The sequence below is a fragment of the Lytechinus pictus genome, chromosome 3 (assembly GCF_037042905.1).
Source record: "Lytechinus pictus isolate F3 Inbred chromosome 3, Lp3.0, whole genome shotgun sequence".
In the NCBI taxonomy this organism is placed as follows: Eukaryota; Metazoa; Echinodermata; class Echinoidea; order Temnopleuroida; family Toxopneustidae; genus Lytechinus; species Lytechinus pictus.
The window spans coordinates 40,602,170-40,625,333 of NC_087247.1; the positions used below are offsets into that span (position 1 = coordinate 40,602,170).

Genomic DNA, 23,164 nt, shown 5'->3' on the forward strand with positions numbered 1-23,164 from the left:
GAGTCAATGATGACACATACAAAATTTATTTTGTATTTCTTTATATATCCCATTATGTACATGTGTGTTTCAAATCGCCATCACATCAACTTTAGTTGTAGTACATGTATGTGTATGTAGATGACAAGTTTTGCTAAAAACTAAAACACATCTAATTTTTTGTTATTTAAATGATGGAAATAAAGTCACATGTCGGGAAACCTTGGCTCACATTTTGGCACTTATTCTAATGTGTTATAATTGTAAGATTAACTTGATGAACAATATTGTGAAACAACCTAATGGGGTCTAGTGACACAAGATGCTATATTGCTGGGCACCATTTTCTGAAAGTCATTAGTATAGTAATTTGTTCACTTTAAAATCAACAATACATGATCAGTGCTTCTTGATGAATTACAGAAAATGTGAGTGGAGAACAACTTCTTCACAATGGCAACTTCCATAAAATGTTCCCCAGTTGTATACAAATTCCATTGTAACTCAATGCCGCCTTGAAGTCAGGCCTGATGCACAAAAAGATGTAGGTTCATTGCAAGGCACAAGTGAGCTTTTATACCTGATTTTGAAAATAAAATATGGCCAAAGAATGGCAAGTTATAGGGAATGCCTTTTTGCCAACCTCTAAGCACCCACTGATACTACTACAAAGGTATAAAACTGCTATTGTTTCAGCAATGAAATTTAAAATATAGGTAGACTAGACCAAACACTTCACACACTTTGGTGTGATATCTCAAAGGAAAAATGCCATCTTTCTTCTACATTGTAAGTTATAATACTAAATTGGCATTACCTTATATGAAATTAATACAAATGGATAGTTGTTCTACTTCACTGATGATATAAACAAAAGTTTGATGTTCATGATTGGGTTACATCACATAAAAGTTTAATATTTCATATGAAAGATAAATTAAACCACTAAAAGATTCATTTTCTGCAAACCTTGTTTAAAGTACAAAGACAAATGCTTTTTGGCAAAGACAATAACAATATAAATATACAATATCTTTCATACAAATTATGATAAAGCATAATTGGCTGTATCTAGTTGTTGTGGACAGATAGAACAAAGGCAGTAGATATTACATTCATCACACACAATCACATGAATTTGTTTATATAGCATAAAGTCCATTATCAAGGTCAAAAGCACCATGATACATTTCATTTCTGATCGCCATCAACAGGATGCATATACACGTAATTGAGAAGTTAACATGATTTTGCTTTCTGCAACATCCCATACGTAACAGTTTAAAAATCCAGAGAAATTAGAATATTTCAGCTTGCTTGTATAATGTCTCAGAGTAGAAGTTCAGCAGCTCCAACTAAATATAACAATTCCAATTTTAGCTTCTACAAAATGGAACAGTAAAGGGCACTGTCACCGGGCCAAATGATCATATCCTAAGCTGCATACATAGCAATGTTCTGTTGATCACCTTGCTTACTAGAGATATGTGGGGTGAATTGTCACTTTGGAATAGTACACAGAATCAATCCATTTCCACTATTTATGAACCATCTCCCTGACGGGAATTGGGCGTTATTCTCTAAGCAAAGGCCTCAACAGTTCTGCAGCTTCAAGGATTAAACAATATGAACAGTCCAACAGCATGCTGTTGGGCAATCTCGGCCCTCTCCATAGCAAGAAGTTCCTCTTCAGTTGGTGGGGGTTTCCCATAAAGCTCTTCAAAGCCTGGTGCCTCTACACATTTGGGACATACAAACCCACCATCAATTGTCATTGGCCGAATGGAATGTGTCTGTGGGAATAATGAAAATAAATCAAAATTGATCTAAAATGTTTTCGGCTTCAAATGATTTTGTCAGGCACTTTTTGTTTTGGTATTTATAATTAGGTAATGAGCAAGATATTTGGGTAGCATCTAAAGAATAACAAAAATAGCATGATCAAAGTAAGAATAAGGTATTTTGTATACTATTTAATGAGTTAACATTGACCTAGATCATGGAATGCTGGTTTTAAGGTCAGTCAGATTATGGCAAACTTTTTTCACTTGACTAAAGGGCCACTGATCGGCCACAACAAGAATGAATAATGGGGGTGTTTCACATAGATTAAGGCTGTCAATTACAAGATTCACACTTAAATTCCCAGCTGCATGTGGTAAATAATGCACCACCGCCAGATCTCGAGTCTACAATCCGATCACATTCATAAAACGGGTTCTACCTTGCGTTAATCATTAATGCCCTTTTCTCACTTTTTGTTAACCCCTGATTATTCTAAGTCCTGTATTCTAATTTTCTCTTTTCTCAAAGGTCAAATTTTTTGCCTAACCCCAGCTTACATGTAGGAATTGCTTGCTTTTCACACAAATTTCAGTAATCCCAGACTAGTGGTAGGTAGCCATTCTAGAGCGCTTTCATGGAATCTTTGATTTTGATTGGCATCTGAGCATTGTTGCCATGGTAGTTACCAGTAGATGGTTAAGTTACCATGATGTTACCTTACATGCTAAGTGTCTCAGAACTACATTTATTTTCAAGCAAAATTGCTGAAATAGTTTGAATAATGTAGGTTATCATACCAGCTTTATTTGTTTTCTTTCTAAGAGAAGAAGCGGTTGTTCATCATTCTGGACTGTTCCACATTCTTGGCATTTTGGGGGTCCACTTTCTCCTTTCACCTTTGTAGCAAGAACTGGGTATTCAAACTTTTCCTACAAGAAATCATTTACAAGAAAGAACAAAAACTTATATCAAAGATACATGAATGTAGTTGTAAAAGACGCTGAATTCATGAAAAAATCTGTTGAACCAAGGTTAAATGTCACTATCATTGTAAATCTAGATTCGGTAGGGTTACATATACTGAACTTTGTGAAAGCATGAATTCTAAGCTGAACAAGTGGAATGCATATGGCGATCTTGACTGCATTACACAACTGAATATAGTGCAGTGCCGACTTTAAAAAGTAAGATTAATATTTATTCACAAATAACACTATTCACATGAGTTTATACTAAGTTCTTTGGCGCTAAATGACATTTAACCTTAATCACATGACTTAAAACTCGAGCAAGACGTTCAGTGATACTTGATTACCCTGATGTTCAAGTTTCATGAACTAGATCCATAAACTTTCTAAGTTATAATGACATTTCAAAATCTTAACCTTGGTTAAGAGTTTGTTGATACCTTAAACATGGTAAAAGGTCATTGACCCTAAATTAATTAAATGACTTGGTCATGTGACCTGAAAATCCTGCAAGATGATCAGTGATACTTGATTACCCTTATAGTTTCATCAAATGGACCATATAACCACATTTCAAAAACTTAAATTTGGTTAAGATTTCAATATTGACGACGCCGACACTGCCATTAGAAAAGGGGTGCCTACAGTCTCAATTTGCTATGCATGGAAGACAAAAACGATCATAATGAAGGTTGCCAACACAAATAAGTTCACGTGGGACAGTGAATTATTATTGCTAGGAAAGAGAACCGAAAAATGTCCATAATGCCACGCTTATTTTTGATAATTTCTCAGCAATTACACAATTTCGTTCAGAATATTTTGGGAAATATTACTTTATGAACTCATTTTGAAACCAGTACCAGAACTGGCATTTATCTTTTAGTAAAAACAATCTGGGTTGAAGTTTAGTGTCAGATGAGTGGGTGATTACCGGAAAATAAATGAACTATAATAATTAATGGTACAAGTTAATACAGGAAAGTACTGTAGAATTCACTGACTTTCCATCTGAAAACACCAATCTGCAGTTGGCAAATACAAGCCTCTTTAGAGCCAATAATAAGCATTATGAGTGTTAATGAGGTAAATGAAGTTCTGAAAATACCTCTTAAAACTTACATGAATATGAAACAAAAAATTATGCACTGGATTACGGGCAATTGAAGAATTTACCCAAAAAAATCGAAAAAAATAAAGTTGTGTCTGATTTCCAAAATCATTTTGGTAAGGATATCCCGAAAACATCTTTTTGTATACTAAATATGTGATATCACATCGCAACTTTGCATTTGAATTTGCAACAAAATGGGACCAAACTACAGTATGCTATGAATACTTTTGTATCTAAAACGTTTAATACAGACATTACACTCAAGCATGGTGGAAATAAAAAAGTTTGAAATGGCTATTTTTTCAGAAAATATATATACCCTTTCAAAATCATGTTGGATGATGTCAAATGGGTCCTGAGCTTTATCATATGAAAACTATCACCAGAGTCATTTTATGGTGACAAGTTTACTTCAGAAGAAATACATGCAAAATGCACTGAATTTTATGGCAATGTCTTTTGAAGAAACATCTTTTTTTCATCAGGTTAAAAAAATACATTTTCCAACTTGGACAACCATTTCTTTTATTCAATCTTGTTGGAATAACCCTTCATGGATACTTTACAGGTAAAACAAAATTGTATCTCCATTTTCATTTTTTCAGCCTTGGGTATCATTTTTCATGGGATTGCCCATACCTGAACTTTGCTGAGGTAGTCTTTCAAGGATCTGTTGAGTTGAAGACTTTTCTTGGCTCTAGTAACAGCTACATATAGAATGTTCTTCTCATCTTCTAGACTCTGAGTGCCTGTTTAAAAAATCATTTAAAAAAACTATGAAAAAAAACCTTTAAAAGAAAATTATGTATAGGGGAAAGCGGGGTAAGTTGTGACACTTTTTGCATTTTGCATGTTAGAATTGATATGACTAGTAATATTGTAGAAGTACCTTGCCTTTAAATTTGATTCTTGGAAAATATTTTTCACCTATATATAACTTTCTACCCCCACACTGAAAGTTGTTGTGACCTTTGAAAAAAATGATGTTAAATGGCTCAACTTGCCCCATCTGTGGGGTAAGTTGTGCCACCATCTGGGGTAAGTTGAGCCACAAAAACTATGTACAAAATGTATGCGGGAGAAACAGGATGTTAATTTTTCATTTAAAGTCTTTTCACTTGCTAATTCTCTATAAATACTAACATCTTCTAAAAGTAAAAGAACTGTCATGTGAATTTGCTCCTTTCTGCCTGCATATCAATGGCTTTTTATGTTTTTTTTATTTTTTATTATATATTACCATAAGAATTACCATGGCTCAACTTGCCCCATGTTGGTTGGCTTAAATTAGCCCCGTCCGAGCTTTTTGCGATATTTTCACATCCACACATTTCTTATGCATCCATCATGTAAAAGACTATGACAAGAGTGAGAATCCATACCTGGGGAGCGTTTCATGAAAGGACTTGTCAGACATTTTATCTGACAAGTCCTATTTTATCCGACAGTTGCCATAGTAACAGTGCTCCTCAGCCAATCAAAACCAAGAAAAGTTGTAAATTTTGACAACTTGTCGGATAGAAATGTTGATGAAACACTCCCCTGGACTAACAATATTGTTCTTATTTCTATAATATATTTAAAGACGTGTGTGGGTAAAAAGCACTGATCTATTTCATACCCTTTTTTACTTTTTTGGCTGAAATTTGTATTTTTCCCTCTAAAAAAGTACTTTTTGTTTCAAAGTTGAAAACAATGTGGTGGGGTTAAGCATTATGCAATGGGTCATCAATAAATGACACCACCACAATGTCTGACTCATTCATTATTAGCCTGGGGGTGGTGGCTCAACTTGCCCCTATGCTCAACTTACCCCGCCTTCCCCTAATGGCAAAAGTCCCAAGGAAGATATCTTCAGCTAAGGTTTTGGGGACAGTGCCTCCTAAAATTGATGCCCAATTATCAGATGAGATATATATAAAACACTTCATTAAATTAAAAACATTAGTAATCTAATCATAATCAGATACAATCCCATCTACCTGCATGTTTATGAAACAATTGGATCCACAAATTAATGTGAGAATGAACAACAACTTGTAATACATTTGACCTCTAAATCTGATCAGATTATCTACTCTCTGATATTGAATACAAACTAAGTTTTTAATCGATTGCTCATATAGTCCATGAGTTACATGAGAATATGAAATTTCTTGGTATTTAATGACCTTGTGATAATAAATCTAATTAGATCATTATCACTCCTATATACATGCATGAACAAAGTATGAAGATGATTCTTGAAAATGGGAGTTGGATGGACAACCAGCAACCAAAGGGTGGGTAAAGGCATAATATATATACTTGCATTTTCAAATTTTACCCCCTTTTCCTGGCATTTGGAAAGCAATATAATTATGTGGATAATGATGATTTCAACTTACCAACAGGTATCTGTTCATAAGGATCATTCAAGAAGTCATCTGTGAGTTTCACAGTGTCATACTCCAATCCTTTAGCTTTATGGGCAGTTGTAAGGAGGTATGCTGTCAAATGTTGGAGAAATTATAACAAAATGTACCTAAATGTTGTGAGTTTTTTTGGAAAAAAAATGACAGCTAATTGAATTGAAATTTTCAATGGATTTATTTGGATAGAGACATGGAAAAATTGTTAATCCAATGAAGTCTCTGAAGTGACAGATTATCCCCTATCTTTATTAGCTGGAATCGTATACATTATTAATCGAAATATGAAATAATTCATCTACAGAAAGGAAATAATGAATACTACCCAATAAAAAATACAAAGAACAGCACATTATTCCAAAAGTACTTCAAACCATGGGTACTTTGATGTTATGCTACATACCTCAAACAAGGAACATATAAATGAGTTTTCTTGAAGTATATGTTTAGTTCAAATCAGCAAATCTACTTTTCCTTTGACTAGAAATAACATTTCTTGAACAAGTTTTAATCATTTAATGCATGAACTTTTATTTAGCATGCCTTCAAAATATTTTTTTATGTAAATTGTGACTCTGTGGAATGAGGAGAATAATGAAACACTTGATAACCCTTATGCAGAGGTTACATAAGTTGGTCTCTCACTTTTCTACGAAGATTACAAATGAAGCCAATTTAAAATATCACAATTTTCTCTGAAGTTTACTAATTAAGCAAATTTACCAAATTATCACTATTTTCTTTGAATGTAACTAATGAAGCAAATTACAATTTCATCACACTTCTACTTGAAGGTAATTATTAATAATCATTATGAAGTACCTTTACTTGGATTAGCACATGCAGATGAGTTGTAATGTCATTTCTTTATGCATATTATGGAATAAAATGAACCTTAAGTTTATTTTCAATCCTTTCTGAAGCTTTTTGCTGCTATACCATTACAGAAACAATAGAATTAGGATCTACTGACAATACCTCCATTCATTTTGACTGCTGCTTGTTTAATTTTCTGGACCAAACTTGGTATTCTGGAATGATACTGCATGACAAGTTTGATGCGCGATTGCAGTTCCATGTCATCAACTGTATTAGCGTAGGCCTTGATTGCTTCAAAAGTCTTGAATCGAGAGATGAATTTATCCTTCATCGTGTAATTTCCTGAAAATAGATGAAAAATCACTGGTAACATGGCATAAAAATATGCAGGTATGAGGCAGTCCTGTTGCTTGTTACCTTCAACTCAGTCCAAACCCGGCTCGTAAAATTTAAGAAAATCAGAGTTTGACCCGAACAGGCCAGGTAACTCGGACCAGCTAATTATGTACATGCAAAAATACAATATTTTGGCCTACTTGACTCTTAATCTGTGACCGACACCACCTTCTGACCTTGTTCTAAAAAGAAGATACAAACCCCTAAAATATTCTATGCACTGTTTATATTATCCAGTAGTAGTGTCGAGAGGGGATCGAGGCGATACAAGGCCAACTCGCAATCCCTCGTGTGCTTCCTTTCTTTGACAATCGGGAATTGGCCTAGGGTTGAATCAGAAGTCAACAGCATGAGTCTGTGCGCCGTTATGATTGGTTCATTTGCTTGCAAATTACAAGAATCACTTACTGCTAAAAATGTGCTTTGAAATGAATATTTTTATATGTGAGAGGCAGTTTACAAAGCACATCTTTTATTGTACCCTGCTGAAGAATGTCATCATTGTAGTGACCCGATTTTCAAACAGGCTCTCACAGACATTGTTTTTGTCTACCATAGGATGAATTTGTTGGGGGGAGGTGGCAGAAAGGGTTATTTTCTGAGCGCATTTCATTTTTTGTATATCTTTGCTTTGAAGCAGTAGAATATTTCACTCATACTCCAATTTTGTGCATGATTTATTTTTATCTGTCTTATCCTAGATTTCAGCTAATATTTTTATGTGATAGGCCAATTGACCAAAAAAGAATAATCTGATAAAAGTTACTAATTTATTTTTTCCTTTTAAAATAGATGTTTGTTTGCATATTAAAATTTGACCATCAAAGTCTCAGCCCAATATCATCCAGTTAATCATCTCTTCATCTAACACATTTTTTGCTCTTGTACCCCCCCCCCTTCTCTCTCTCTCTCTCTCCCTCCCCCTCCTAATCTGTCTCAATCCATAGTCTTTAATGTCTCCATCCAGCCTCAGAAAAAATGGGCCGCAAAATTAAAATGTTTTACAGCCAGCTGAACCAACTTTTATTTTCACCTCACCGACTCTGTCGAATATGTCAACACTTCAGGGTTGGGGAAGAATAAAAATAAGGTAGGAAGGCTTGGCATTTGACCTCTACCCTCGACAATCATACTAGGTGGATAGATTGCTTGTTAAAAACAGTTGAATTACTTTTGTTGGGGTGCAAGATAACACCTCAATAAATCTTACTAGACCATCCAGGTTTATTTACTGGGTTCGATGGATGCAAATTGGAACCTGACCCCTAATGTTCCGGGTCAGACAAACTTAACTCGGAGTGATTCAGTCTGGTAAACAATCCGAGCTACAGGACTAGTATGAGGCACATAAATTGTCACCAGAGACATTTTAAGGGAGGAAATTCCATTGCCTGACATCTTTTGATAACTGTTAGGGAGGACGAAAAATAGTTTCTACACAAAGTCAGATCAGATAAAAAAGTATAAATCTGTAACAAGAAAAAACAATGGGGTAAGTTTTGGGGGTCAAAGATCTCAAGGGCTCAATACTATTCTACATGTATTATCATGATTACAGAGTGACTCAAGCTTAAATCTTTTTATATATCTTGTTGATAAATAGTCAATAATAATTTGAAAAGGTTGAACTGAAACAGTTGAGAATAAAATACCTCTTTGCTCTGGTGGTAGACTCAAGTAGTACAAGTCCAAGATCTTGTCAAAGCCATAGCCTTCTATGCCCTAAGAACAAGATTTAAAGAGTGATGCATATCAACGTTTCAAGCCAACAATGCCTTCATACTTTCAAATTGAACTTCCCTGATACCACGTATAATAAAAAACAATAATGAACACGCTACAGAAGAAAAGGCAATTGAATTAAATAATGTTGGCGTTGTAGATGAGAAGAAAAGTAAAATCTTCAAACAAGCACTGTATATCAAATCATTGGCAAATTATTCTTTGAATACTAATTATTATAGGTCATTTAAACTACAATATACAACTATAGGGGAGAGGGTGAAGTGAGTTTTATTCAGGTTACCATTCTAATACAATGAGTCTGGAACTCTTTGGTAAATTTGAGAAATGTATTTTCAAAGACAATGAAATCAGGAACAATAATATCATGTTACCTGAAAATATCAACTAGCCACACAGTCCAGTGAAACTCCAATATCTACTACAATACGTACATGAACTAAATACTTAAATTCAATTTTCGATACTTGCATTCTTACTATGGAACAAGCCATCCCAACTGACAAATGCAAGAGCTCTGCAAGGATTCACTTCATTAAGATGTTCTTATTTTTGTATGTATGAACTTACACCAGAGAACTGGATCTTGACATTCTCATTATTGTCGACCAACTTGACTGCCTCCGTAAAAAGAGTGGCATTGCTGCGGCATATGGTAGCAAGCTGACCTACACAACCTCCATCTACTTGACCTGAAAGATCAATACATAGTACCTTAATCATTAAAGACTAAGCACACATACTGTATGTTGGCTATAAGGTATATAAAAAATGAATTTTACAGCATAATCAGCCAGTCTTTAACAGATGAAATAAAGAACCATGTAGTGAGCTCAGTCCAAGACATTATCACTAACAATATCCAAATAAAGAGTCAGAATATTATGGATAAAATTTAGGATTAAAGTTACATACTTTACTGAGGTATATAGATAGTAAAACCTCTAGTGATTCAACCCCAAATAGACTGGGCTATTTCGACGCCTAATAAGACTGGGGGATTCAGCTCCCCCCTTTTGATCTTGGCCGTTGATGGCGCTATTGCGACGAAAATTGGCATGCACATTACCCATGGCATAATCTACAATACTATAAGATCAAATTCTGCGAAAAATTTCATTGCTAATTAATTATGCTAATTTATGTGTAAAATCAAAACTTTACTCAAATCAATTAAATAATGCCCCTAAAATGCTAATTTTTGGTTCAGAGACACTTTATAGGAATCTGATCAAATGTATTAAAAAACATTTCAACATCACTTTTATTCAGTTATGTGTATTATTGTTTTCTAAATTTCTTATGCATTTCTTTGTTTTTGACTTCTTGTTTTTTATTGTTTTTTAATGAAAATTGTCGGGGACCTTGTTTTGACCATAAACAAGATGAAATTAATTGATTTTAATCAGTAACACTATTTGCATTGGATTTGTACATGAATTCACATTTTAGAGCAATTTGGGTCTGCATGCACTTACAAAATGTTGCGTAATTTCAGAATTGCTTACCAGGGGGTTGCAAATTTGGTCTCAAAAGTGGCACGAGACTAAGTAAAAAGTCAGCGAGTGACACTAAAAAAAATTGCGCTGCGGATTTATCGCGAAAAATGTGGAGGGGCCCCCCCAGACTTATTAGGGTTAAGACCATCCCAAGAAATATCAATCACTGCATTGTATTCAATAACAAATAAAAAAAAATATATACCAGTAATACTCTGCCCCCCCCCTTAAAGAGAGACAGGGGGATAGAAATAACAGTACAAATAATTAAGCCCATCATACTTGTTTGTTTTAATAGGAAACTTGTCAAAAGCCTGTGCTGTGTCTTTTAGCAGGAGTTCTGCATCTTTTCATGGCAGCTTTCCTGCAATCCCCATTACTTTGTCTGTAATGAAATACGAGGATCGGTATTGAAAAGCTGCTTGCAGGATTCCTACACAAAAGACAAGGTGCCTTAGAGAGCTTCATATGAATCAGGTAAAAAAAATGTATTGTAAATACTCCAAACATACCTTTAGGTCCTGTACCAATGATTGTGCTCTTAGTTTCATGTTTGAGTACTTCTAAAAGACAGCTGGCAACATAAGCAATCTCAGGCCCAAACCTGAAGGACTAATTGAAATGAATCAGAACAAAAAAATAACATATATATACTTTCAAATTTTTGCAGTCAATTTTCTTATTCAGACCAAATTGGAACAAAGATACATAGATATTGCGATGTTAAACCTCCTATTTAAATCAGACAAAGTAAGTAGATGAAGATCGTGAAAAAGTGGCAAGGTATGGGCATTATAAGAGCTATTACAAATTATCCTCACGTATTTTCAGTGTGAATAATGTATTTCAGTGTGAACACTGTATCCTCAAAGGGTTCAAATAGCAAGGCCCATAGCAAGGTAGCTTCAATGTTTGTGAATAAGATCCGATGATGATTGAATGACAGGAATATTTTCAGTCTCACTTTATTTCATTTTTCAATCTCACTCATTTTAATATGCAAATAAACATGCATTATTGAAGGTTTTTTTTCCAAAGTTACATGGACACAATACTCATGACACATCATTTTAATTATGTTATTATTTATATCCTGCACTGCCCTCATATCCCATTGACTTAGTACACAAATACGTTGCTGTCCTTCATACGCTTTGTCATGCTACATCTGAAAGAACCTATAGAGTCTAATTTTTATTATCAAGTGCCATTTACAGGTAGAATTTGAAATAAAATAATCTTGTATTGGGCTCGAGTTTATAACATCAGTAACACCCCCCCCCCCCTCTCTTTCTCTCCATCTCTTCACCCACCGGACTAGATGTATTACATACCTGTGTGAGATGGTACATCCTAGTGGCTTGCACTCTAGCCATAGCATTGGTAGCACCTCTGAAGCTATAGATCTGCTGATGCGGATCACCAACCAAGATCTTAGCACACCGCTGCTTAAGCAAGATACTCTGCTGAGCTGCAAGTCAGTACAAAAAAAAAACAATCACAAAGAGCGATCAGAAAACATTGGAAAAGAAGTTTTTTGATGAAACTGACCGAATCAAAAAGCTGTGCACATCTAACCACTACAATTCTAAGGGAAGTTGAACACAACCAATGTGAGTTTTAAAGTTAATATCTCGGAAGAAATATATTTTTAAAGAGGTCCATGACAAGGTCTCATCCATGCCTGTTAATAATGAAATGGCGGTGGAAGGGGGGGGGGGATAAGGGAATTGACCTGAACCCCCCTCCATCCCCGGTTACAAGCAGCAATAAAAGAGCAGCCTTCTCAAAGTTTTTGAGGAAAAAATATTATATATTTTAATGTATATGATGACCTCTGTAACCTTTGACCATGATACCCCCCAAACTTATGAGACTATGACACCGATCTCATTATAACTGGTTTACTGGAAACCGGTTCAGGAAACCAGTTTGGAAGATCGCTTTGCTAGGGTTCCCATTTGATCATCCAAAAGTGGTTTTAAAAACCATTTCCTGTAAAGCAGTCTTGTTGCTATGGGAACATTCTCAGTGACTTTGGGGTGACATGGTTCCATGAAATTTGAAACCGCAGCGTAGGCATTCCACATACATTGTGTAGAGTAACGCGCTCGAAATATGCGAAGATCGCTTCCAAAGAATGGTTGTGTTCTCACTTATGCTAAAACCAGTTTAACGAGGCAAAACGATCTTCAAAACAGCATCGCGAAGTGGTTTTCTGAACCGGTTTGGAAGATCGCATCCAAGACCGCTTCAACCGTTCTCATTACACGTTAAACTAGTTTCCACTAAACTAGTTTTAGGAAGGTAGTGAGAACGGTGTCTTAGGTCACCTTCATATGCATACTTGGACCAAGTTTTAAATTTATCTGTTAATTGTTCATTAGTTGGACATATGGGATGGCAGGCAGACAAAAGAACAACCCAAAAACATAATGCCACCAGTAACCACCTACAGTTTGGTGGAAGCATAAAAATATATGACAAAGAATATACCTAGTGTGAGATCTTGAGCTTCATCAATAAGCAGACAGTCATAGCCTTCAAGTGTTGGATGCTGGAGCTCATACAACTTCATGTAAACTGAAAAACAAAAACAAAGAAGACATAAGCCAGGTATTGGATGATACAATTCATATAAACTGTAACATTCAAATAAACTGTAAAAATACAAGAAAGAAATAATATCAGCATGGAAATTCCCTTTTTTTATATTGGAGATAGGAATATTTCACTTTAAAACTTTTCAGTACGGAATCTGTGGATTTCTTTGTTCTGATATGGATAAATGCTCTCTTTAATCAAGGACTGTAAAAAAAAATATTTGTTGTTGTTTTGTCTGGACATGAAAAGAATAATTGATCCAGACTCAGAGGAGACAAAGGGAAGTCCAAATCACATGATATACAATACTAATGGTAGAAATTTGACACTAGACTCTTGGATTATCATTCACTCATCAATTCATGAATTTATGCAGATATTAAAGCAATCTGCTTGAATCAATAGACCTATGGCCAGTCAGACTGATGGGAATTGCCATTTTCAGTAGGTACTAGTTATTTATCACATGGTACAAAGCAGTTGTAATCTAATGTCAGAAACAGATCATCATGGATCCACCTTGGTACAGGTACAGAACATAATTTGGATAATCCAGTCTCCACTAAGTACATCTTCATATTGATACACACAAAGGGAGACAGGCTCTAGTATGGAAGCTTCAATGTGGATCTACTTTACCCTTTATCTATTGCGACCACATCCTTCCAGCTAGTGCCACCCAGGGACCAATTGCATAAAAATTTTGCCAGAAAAAACTCTAGCAAACAAAATTATGCCTTTGAAACAAATATATTGAGAAATTCTGGAAAGAGATTTGCTAGAGTTTTTTTATGGCTGTTTTATGCAACAGGTCCCTGGTTACCATGTGGTCTTCACTGTCATATGGTCAGAGTAACCTTCAAAGTAAGGTGAATTGGAGCATTAGAACAGCAAATATAGCTTACATTATGAACAGCATATAAGCCTTCAATTCTACTTTCTTACCTGGATTTGTAATATTCTGCAATAATGAGTGTCAGTGGAAGGAAAGCACACCATTGTTTTTGTTGCTGAAACAATCAGTGTTAGCAAAGCATTGCAGTGCAATCGCACTATTCAAATGCATATAAAAGGAATACTCTCAATATACATATTGTATGCCATGATCTAAACTTAAGTTTAAAGTGTTTTTTGTTCATATAAAGCTATGACCAGTTTTCGGAAGGACCATTTCCCATTGCAAATGTGACATTGGCAATTACGACAAGTTCATTATCTTACCATCGTGTGTTATTTTAGCATCTTTGTTGTTCACATCACACAGAGACTGGAACACTCTTTCTGCAGCATTTGCAATAACCTGTGAAGGGATAAAAATGGGAAGAAATCCATCAATAACTCTTGGTCATAACAAATGAATGAATGAACTAGATATATTTTAAAGCTGAACAGTCAAACTGCAATAGTAATATATAATACATCAAAATCAATATTTCAATGTATACATATTATAAAGAGCAGCCCTGCTTCTGTGTCTTATTACATCAATTTCAAATGAGGCTCTATTTAGTGCATATCCTCCAAAATGATGCATTATTAAAAAAAGCTCTTAATATCATCTCTCTTAATATGAAGGATATTATACAAATAGCGAATAGGCATGAGTGCGATGGTGCGAGATTTCGCATGAGGTGAAAGAAAGATGCTCTATTCAATGAGGCGTTAGCCGAGTTGAATAGAGTGTTTCTTTCTTTCACCGAATGCGAAATCTCGCACCATTGCACGAATAAGAATATTCGCTATTTGTGTTGTACAACGCCTCGGAATTTACCGAAAATATGAAGAAAAAAAAGAGTTTATCCCTATAGTAATCTATGAAAAGGGAGCAAAAATACCGAAAGCAGAAAGCAAAATCCCACAAGCGCACATGACCTTGGGCAGCCTTGCGCATTTAGCCAGCAGGCTTATATGCGTATTGTTCATTTTTACTGAGGTTTTTTTTACATCACCTCCTAAAGCCGTGCAACGGTACATTTTGGACGATACATTTTGGATGGTACGTCTTTTGTGCACGGTACGAATGTTTGACATTCAGCCTCCCATTTGCTCGCGTACAACAAGCTAAGTAGGAGTTGTACAATTGTTAATATTGAAGGATGCTCTAAATTTTCTCTATCAGATGACACCATAAAATGAATCTTTTGTTCATGCTTGACCTTTCAGCAAGTATAACTCACCATTTTGGTGCTGTGATCCAATGCCCGCCTAGGTACATGTGTCGTGTCCATCGTTGGAGCATGAGCAGTGGTGATGAACGCATTGTCTGAAGCCAAGAAGTGATTGATGGTTGTACAGACATACTTGGCAAGGGTCATGTGATGTATCTTTACCCCTTTTTTATCAACCTTCGGCAAGAGTGTTGTGATAAAGTATGGCTTCAGCATGGTACCCATCTTACCTTTGTACCTGGACAACAAGAACAAGTTGATTGATAATGTGATACTCATAGTTGGGTGAATATCTCACTTCATCCAGTCAAGATAAGTCATCAAATGAAATACAAACCAAAGATCTGAGCACAAGTTCAAATAATTTGTTAATGATGGTACAATAGCACATTTCATAAAAAGAGATTGTTTATTAATCTGGAGAACTGATGTTCTAAGGAGATTTAATGTGCCGTTGCTATTTGGAATAGCAATAATCCTCATTACCAGGTCCAGGTCCCTTTAAGAAGACTTTAGTAAGAAATTGATCCTCTGATGCTTTACAATCATGCTTTTTTTTTTAGTTAGGAAAAATAACCACTTCTGAAATTAAATTGTGATAGGCAAAGTTTTAGGAAATGCAAGTATTTGATATCGATAACAACAACAGGATTGAAAGTAGACAAGTGTACCGTTAAACTACCGATTCATTTGTAATAGGGTACCAAAGTAATGACATAAGAAAATCTCTTCATATGCACCATTATGAATACCATTTCTGAGAATGATGTAAAGCACCTACAGCCCAAAATGGGTGGGAATCACTTCAAGGAGACTTGAAATGTGGCTGCATCATCACTTGATTAGCCAAAATAAAATACATATTGGACCTGGCTACTATGCACTGATTTCAATGGGACTAATTAGTGTTAAAGGGAAATCCAGCCTTGGCCATAAAATGTTGTGTTGGGAAGGAGAAAAATAAATTAAACAGAATGGTGAAAGTTATAAAGAAATCGGACAAGCAATAAGAAAGTTATAGCAGCTTTAGAATTAAAGATCACTAATACTATGTAGATTTCAAATTGGCAACTGGGTAAGTAAATTATGACAAGGGGCAAGGACAACTTTCCCTTAGGCCATGTACTTTATTATCAGGGATTTGTGGTTTTCTCTTAAGTACCCATTCCCCTGGGGCAGTAATATAAATATAACCCAGGTAGTATATTGTTTTATATCCTCATGAAAGAAAAATATAATTTGAAATAGAACTTTTGGGAAAAATGACATTTTAGCCATAATATGTATTAGAGTACATGGAAGAGTAGTCCTTGCCTTACATCACTATGACATCCCATATGCGGCCAACTTGAAGTCTCCATGGGTATAGTGATTACCAATATTTACAACTTTTAAAAATTTATAACTTGCTTGTTGTTTGTCCAATATTGTTCAAAATTTCACCTATCAACTTGTCTGATTTTTCTTTTTCTTATAAAAAAAGTTTTTATTTGGGTTGGATTCCCCTTTAATGCAGCCATGTCTTGGGCCATCACGAACCAACCCACTTTCAAATTTGGTGTGCAGACATTTTTCATCATGAAAATGCTAGGAAATGATGACACCACAACTTATGTCCTCCATACATCCATACTCACTTGAAGCCTACTGCCCTATATGCAAGAGAATGAAGGGTCCTGCATTCAACGTTCTTTGGAAACTTCTCCGCTGCTTGTTGCTGCACTGTTCTGTAAGAATGAAAAAAAAAAGATTTTCATTCCTCTAAAACTTTATCACTGCAATTGAGACAGCATTTAAATGTACAACCTTTCAATATTACATAGGCCACACAGGAAGAGCTCATGAATAGATCATTGACCATCCCTGATTGAAAATGTCATCTAGAAATCACCTTGTTCCCATGACATGTCTATTATTGTGAATGTCCTTATTTGTTACTTACTTGTTGAAGGCGATGTAGAGGAAGCTGAGATGTGGTCTCAACTGAGCAAATTTGATGAGAGTTGTTGTCTTCCCTGTACCTACACAAAAATAAAAGTAATCGAATGATAAGGGAAAATACTTCAAATAAAAGAGAAATCAATAGTAAATATTTTTGAATTATTGATTTTAATTCCTAGCTTTTAGTTTTGGCAGGATTCTGATTTATTATTCTTTCAAAAGATTTGTCTTTGTGTTCTGATAATACACATCTTTTCATTTCAATTGAAAAGTTAATCAATTTTCACTTTATATTCAAATTTTGATAACAATAGCATCATTTTCATCTAGTCACATTGTCTCTGAACCAAGAAAGAAGTCTAAGCTTTATTGATTTCTAAGAAACCTAAGAAAAAAATAATAAATGGCATTCTGACCTGCAAAGGCGTTGATTTTGATTGTATCTGTAGGGAGAAGATTATGATTGATGATCCGCAGCTGCTCTGGAGTCAGGCTCATACCTTGCCTCTGACTGTAAAGATGAAAAACATATAACATCAACATACAGTACATGTGAGAAAAATAATTGAACTGTTATTTGATATTGAATAATCCCCATTGTCAAACTTATCCCCCTATTTGAATTAGCATTTTTCCTTATTACAGAGATAATTATAATCATCAGCATTATCATTGTCACATCGCCTCTACCATCATTATCCTCATCATGATCAACATCACCATAATCACCTTTGTCATTCACATCATCATTATTTCCTCTTCACCATCACCAACATCCTTACCAAGATCAACATTATCACCATCACCATCATTGCAATCATCATCATCATCGTTGCTATCATCGTCATCAGCACCAATACCAACATCACCACAATTACCCTTATCATCGTCATCATCACCATCATCAACGTCATATCTCCACCATGATCAGAATGGATTCTACCATTCTATCACCATAATCGATACTGCTAAATTACCCATATCTGAAGAGTGACTGTTGTCCTCTATTGCTTCTTCTGGCAGTGTTTGTCATCTCTTCATCATTACCAGCCCCATCGCACTCCAGGATATGTAAGGCATGAAATACCCTATAGTGAAGTCTGTTATATAAACATTTATCAAGAGATCAATCAGCTAGAGCTTTTAATGGTAAAATTTGAAACAAAACATTGTATTTTGTATGCTATACCAAATGGGTAGGCATAACTTGACATGATATTCTCTTCTAAGTTTTCCCCATGAGCAAATATACTAAAATACAGGCAACATTCTGTCACATACTACCCTGACCATTTATCAAATTGCAAGTCCACAGTATTGCCAAGATATTCAGGTGTGTGCATTTGGAAACAATAAATGTCAAATTTATGCGTGTCCTAATAAAGGTAATTAGTGGCATAATAATATATTCTATTGACAAGGATATTTTGATACCATATAATTAATACAATATCAAAATTATCATTCAATAATGAACAAATAAATGAAATATCATTGTCATTCATTTGGACCTGTTTCATGAAGAGCTAAAACAATGGTAACTTTGCCATCATTGTAACTACATGTACCATGGAAAATCTGTAAAGTGATGAGATGCTGAACCCAGTTATGGAAGTTGCCATAATGACAAAAAAAATGTAATTCTATGAAACGGGGCCCCTGGTAAATCACAGGACATCACAGAAGAGGAAAAGTAACTGACCCTCTGTTTATCTTGAATCTCTTCTGGTAGAGAAATAGAGCTGATGCAAGGCAGTACAAACACTCCGATACATCCATTCTTGAAACTGGTTCCTTCCTCAGTAGAAGACAGTCTAGGATACGCAACACTTCTTGAGCCGACTGTGATAATATCACAATAGTTGCAACGGTACACCAAGGGTGAGGGACCTACACCAAGAAAACATTGTGTTATTAGTATCAAGAATCCTCTCATAGAATTACACAACAAATGAATCAAAGGAGATGGAAAGTTATGTTAGATGACAGTCGAATCAGGCAGTGAAAGAAATGCTCATCATGGAAGTAGTAAGATGTCGATTAGGTATAAACACGGTATAAACAGTGAAAATCACAATAAAAAATAGGAGAATCAACAATATATATCTACAATGAATATTTCACTTCATGGATTACAAATATGGATTAATAAAATTAATTTTGACTGTTTGAACACTTGGAGCATAACTCATTGAGCCCTAATAAGCCAAGGCCGAGATACCCAGATTCCAGTCTTATTTGAAAATATTTGAAAACGAGTATCATAGTCAAATCATGATCCCCTGGTTAAAAGCATTTTGCTTGGGAGTACCACACCTTGATCAAACTTCCCATCCCATAATGAATTAATGATAGGCTACACTCATTTAATGGTAGCATAATTGTACTGGAAATCTGATCATTTAACACATTGATAACTCAACCATGTAAACCATATGGCCCATATATTCTGAGTTAAGGTTTAATTTAAACTCTGGACTAACTTGGTTTAACTATGGATATCCAATTGTAACAAATTTCCAACAGTACAGGAAAAATTAATCAGCATCAATCAAATTTGACACTCAAATTTGTAATAACTGTCTGGGAATTATGAACAAGAAACATACAATGTAAACAATTTTTTGACATTTTTGGTTTCCCATAATTTTAGCAGATTTGGCCATGGTCTCAGTCAAACTGGACTTAAGGATATGAGCCATAGAATTTATACAAACAATTATCAAAAGGGGAAAATTGTCCTTTTGTGCCTTAAATTTTTTTTATCATAGCCCTAGCTAGAGCTGCTAGATATCCTAGATTCAGGTATTTGTTTAGGAGCAGCTTTAAAAATAAATATGAGAAATTGATTTATCATCCCCATGATTGATTGTCAAGCAATGTACACATATTACATTTTTTTAACCACTTGAGATAACATACATAATGCATTGAGACTTGAGAGAGAATTAAAAAAATGGTTAGGGCTGACAATTTATTAACATTTAATTTGGACCATGGTAAGTAAAGATAAGAGATCCAGGTTTTGTCACATATTTGTATTTTTTTTTCAATTTGTGTAAGTTTTGGTGTCTGCAACATATCAAAACCTCAAAAGAAGTAATACATTTTCAACCAAAATATTGGTACATTCTTTCCTGGACATGGATACCAGCATCATATTGTGTTTCCCTCTCCTCATACATACATCATCATTGTAACTTACTTGATTTTCAAAGATGTTTGGTGTCCTTCCTTTCATAACTAGTACTGCTTCATTGTACCTTGGGTGGTCCTTCAGATAATCTACAGCAGACTTATCTGATACACGTAAATTCTTCATATACCTGAAATTTAAAAAGAATCAATATTACTTTCCTACAACTTCTATTGAAATGTGGATTGATTGCAAGGTAAACAAGATTTGTAAGAATTTGAATTTTATTTCAAGGATCTTTTCAGAATAATGGGAGTCTGCATCTTTTGAAAGTTTCATTTTGAATCCGTTAATATAACATTAAAACTCAGGTATGCAAAGTTCTGGGACATTTCAAAATATAAATCAAATGTAATTTGAACAGCTAAAAACTTCAAATTGTCCTTGGGATTGTAATTCTGCTTGGGATTGTGATTCTGCACTAAAGGGGGTTCTATAACTGTTTCTGTGTTAGTAAATGTTTGATTTACATCAAGTCTGGTAAATTGTTGCAAACTGCATTTTACCTGTACCATATCAAGCTATTAAACAATTACAAGTACTATATCATGTGTGGGGATGATTTTTTTCATGAAAAATCAATCGAAGACTCACTCTATAAGTTGCATCAAACAAGCTGTACTTGCTATCCCCCTTCCATTTGAGATCAGGATTTCAATTTGCTGGATGTATCCAGAATTCTGAATTTTCTTCATCTGGTGGTACCTCTTTTTCCATGGAGTAAACTGGTGACAGATTTGCATGCAAGTAATATCATCAAGGAAAAAATAACATACATGTGCAAAGAGCATGAAAAAACAATCCTGTGGCATATGTACTGTATATATGATACATGAAAATTTCAAAGGAAACAATTGCTTTACAAATATCATTTGAAACCATTTAACAGTTCAGGAATAAATACATATAATATAAGAAAGACATTACAAATTTAATTTTGTAATTTTTATAAAGCTTTAAAACCAGGCACCCCAAAATGTTTGCATAAACATATATTCATCTCACATGGTGTCAAACCGGTTCACCGTGCTACAATATAACAGCAGGGCCTGCTAAGCTCTTAACTTAGTTCTCACATCATTAATTATATTATTCTAGATGACTTTACTACAGTATTTTAATTAAATACATATAAGAACAGTAAATAGTAGATGAATACTGATGCATATTAATCATTACTCAAATTGTAATCCTGATGATAGAAAACTCACCCTTTCACTTGATATGATGCTGTTCCATCTCTTACAAACACTAGATGCTGTAAGGCACATATCCAGAATGGGTAACTGGCCAAAGATGTTCTCCAGAAGCTCATCAGGAAGACGATTAAAATGATCCACGTCATCTTCTACATCATCAGAAAATGACTGGTCTTCTTCTCCAAGGAGACCAAATGTAGTCTCTCTCGGTGAGGATTTCAGGGGTCCAAATTTGACAGGACTTTGTGAGGATTGCAGAATATCATCAAACTCCTCTGTTGTCAGCAGATCTTCCTCATCCAGTGCCTTCTCAAAGTCTGCAGTCTCTGGGTAATTTGCTTCAGTCTTGACCGACGACATTAAACCTTGGGATGACTGGTCTTGCTCAATGCTTCCCACAGCATTATCAAACATTTCAGCTGTTATAAAGTCATCTTCCTCAAATGCTTTAACAATATTTGTAGAATGTCTTGATGTACCTTTTGCTTGAAACAGAGATTTCACTGAAGAATGACAAATTTTTGAACTAGTTGAAGCAGGAAATGTACTACAGTTTCCTACATTGGTCACAGGAGTGGATGTGGTATACTGAATTGGGCTACTGGAGGTATTTGCAGAAGCCTTCCCCATACTTACATAAGACTTTGGAAGAGAGATTCCTGGAGGGTAGGCTTTGTGATTTCCACTGGCAGGCAGAGTTAAAGTCGCATGAGTACACTTTCCTGGACTTTTCCAGCTACTTGTACCAGCTGAGGATTCATTTTGCTTGTTACCAAAAGACTGAGGACATGCATGGTTTGGATTGGTTTGTGCATAATCCCTGTTGCTTGGCAGATTACGGTTAGGTGTCTTCTTAGGTGATGTTGGGAAATATGAATCAATTTTCCCTTGCTTCATTGGTGATCCCAATAAAGCAGGATGTCCCGGACGAGCATTGCTTCCTTTCTTCGGGCTCCAATGATTTCTGGAATTTTTTTGTCTTGGATAAAGTCCCCTGTTGGCATCCCAATTCCGTGACTTTGACAATCCTTGTGGTTTAGGATTGGTAAGTGGCATTGCCCCTTCTGAAGTCATAGAGTGGCTAAGGCATTGCTTATCATTCATCTGTATTACTTTCTTTCTCTTTACCACAGGTCCAGCATTAGATCTTATCTCAAGGTCTGCCACAGGTACCGATGAACTTGAGTGCGGTTGGTTCAAAGGAGTGCTTCTACCTCCATCCTGACCTTCCATGATTTCAGTGCATGGATTCTAGCCTCATTTAGAAAGTGCAATTCAGAAGTCTACGGACAACTGAATTAAACAGGAGATCCAAATCCTGTGGAGAAAGGAACACAAGAAT

At 35.2% G+C, this 23,164-nt stretch overlaps 1 protein-coding gene across 3 annotated transcripts in view; it reads right to left on the reverse strand.

Moving 5' to 3' along the window:
* Window positions 1–26: 26 nt before the first annotated feature.
* Window positions 27–23,164, reverse strand: part of LOC129257244 (F-box DNA helicase 1-like) — a 33,762-nt gene continuing 10,624 nt past the window's right edge. For all 3 annotated transcript variants that reach the window (XM_064097054.1, XM_064097056.1, XM_064097055.1), the window contains 20 exons: window positions 21,835–23,140; window positions 21,218–21,348; window positions 20,633–20,753; window positions 19,130–19,317; window positions 18,405–18,527; window positions 17,844–17,938; window positions 17,429–17,507; window positions 17,124–17,213; window positions 15,496–15,724; window positions 14,540–14,618; window positions 13,211–13,297; window positions 12,049–12,185; window positions 11,227–11,326; window positions 9,786–9,907; window positions 9,125–9,194; window positions 7,236–7,418; window positions 6,234–6,335; window positions 4,486–4,595; window positions 2,562–2,693; window positions 27–1,772 (listed from right to left, as the gene is read on the reverse strand). In XM_064097054.1, the coding sequence (XP_063953124.1) occupies window positions 1,590–1,772; window positions 2,562–2,693; window positions 4,486–4,595; window positions 6,234–6,335; window positions 7,236–7,418; window positions 9,125–9,194; window positions 9,786–9,907; window positions 11,227–11,326; window positions 12,049–12,185; window positions 13,211–13,297; window positions 14,540–14,618; window positions 15,496–15,724; window positions 17,124–17,213; window positions 17,429–17,507; window positions 17,844–17,938; window positions 18,405–18,527; window positions 19,130–19,317; window positions 20,633–20,753; window positions 21,218–21,348; window positions 21,835–23,055 (3,582 nt within the window). In that variant the 5' untranslated portion in view covers window positions 23,056–23,140 and the 3' untranslated portion in view covers window positions 27–1,589. The remainder of the gene's footprint in view (window positions 1,773–2,561; window positions 2,694–4,485; window positions 4,596–6,233; window positions 6,336–7,235; window positions 7,419–9,124; window positions 9,195–9,785; window positions 9,908–11,226; window positions 11,327–12,048; window positions 12,186–13,210; window positions 13,298–14,539; window positions 14,619–15,495; window positions 15,725–17,123; window positions 17,214–17,428; window positions 17,508–17,843; window positions 17,939–18,404; window positions 18,528–19,129; window positions 19,318–20,632; window positions 20,754–21,217; window positions 21,349–21,834; window positions 23,141–23,164) is intronic.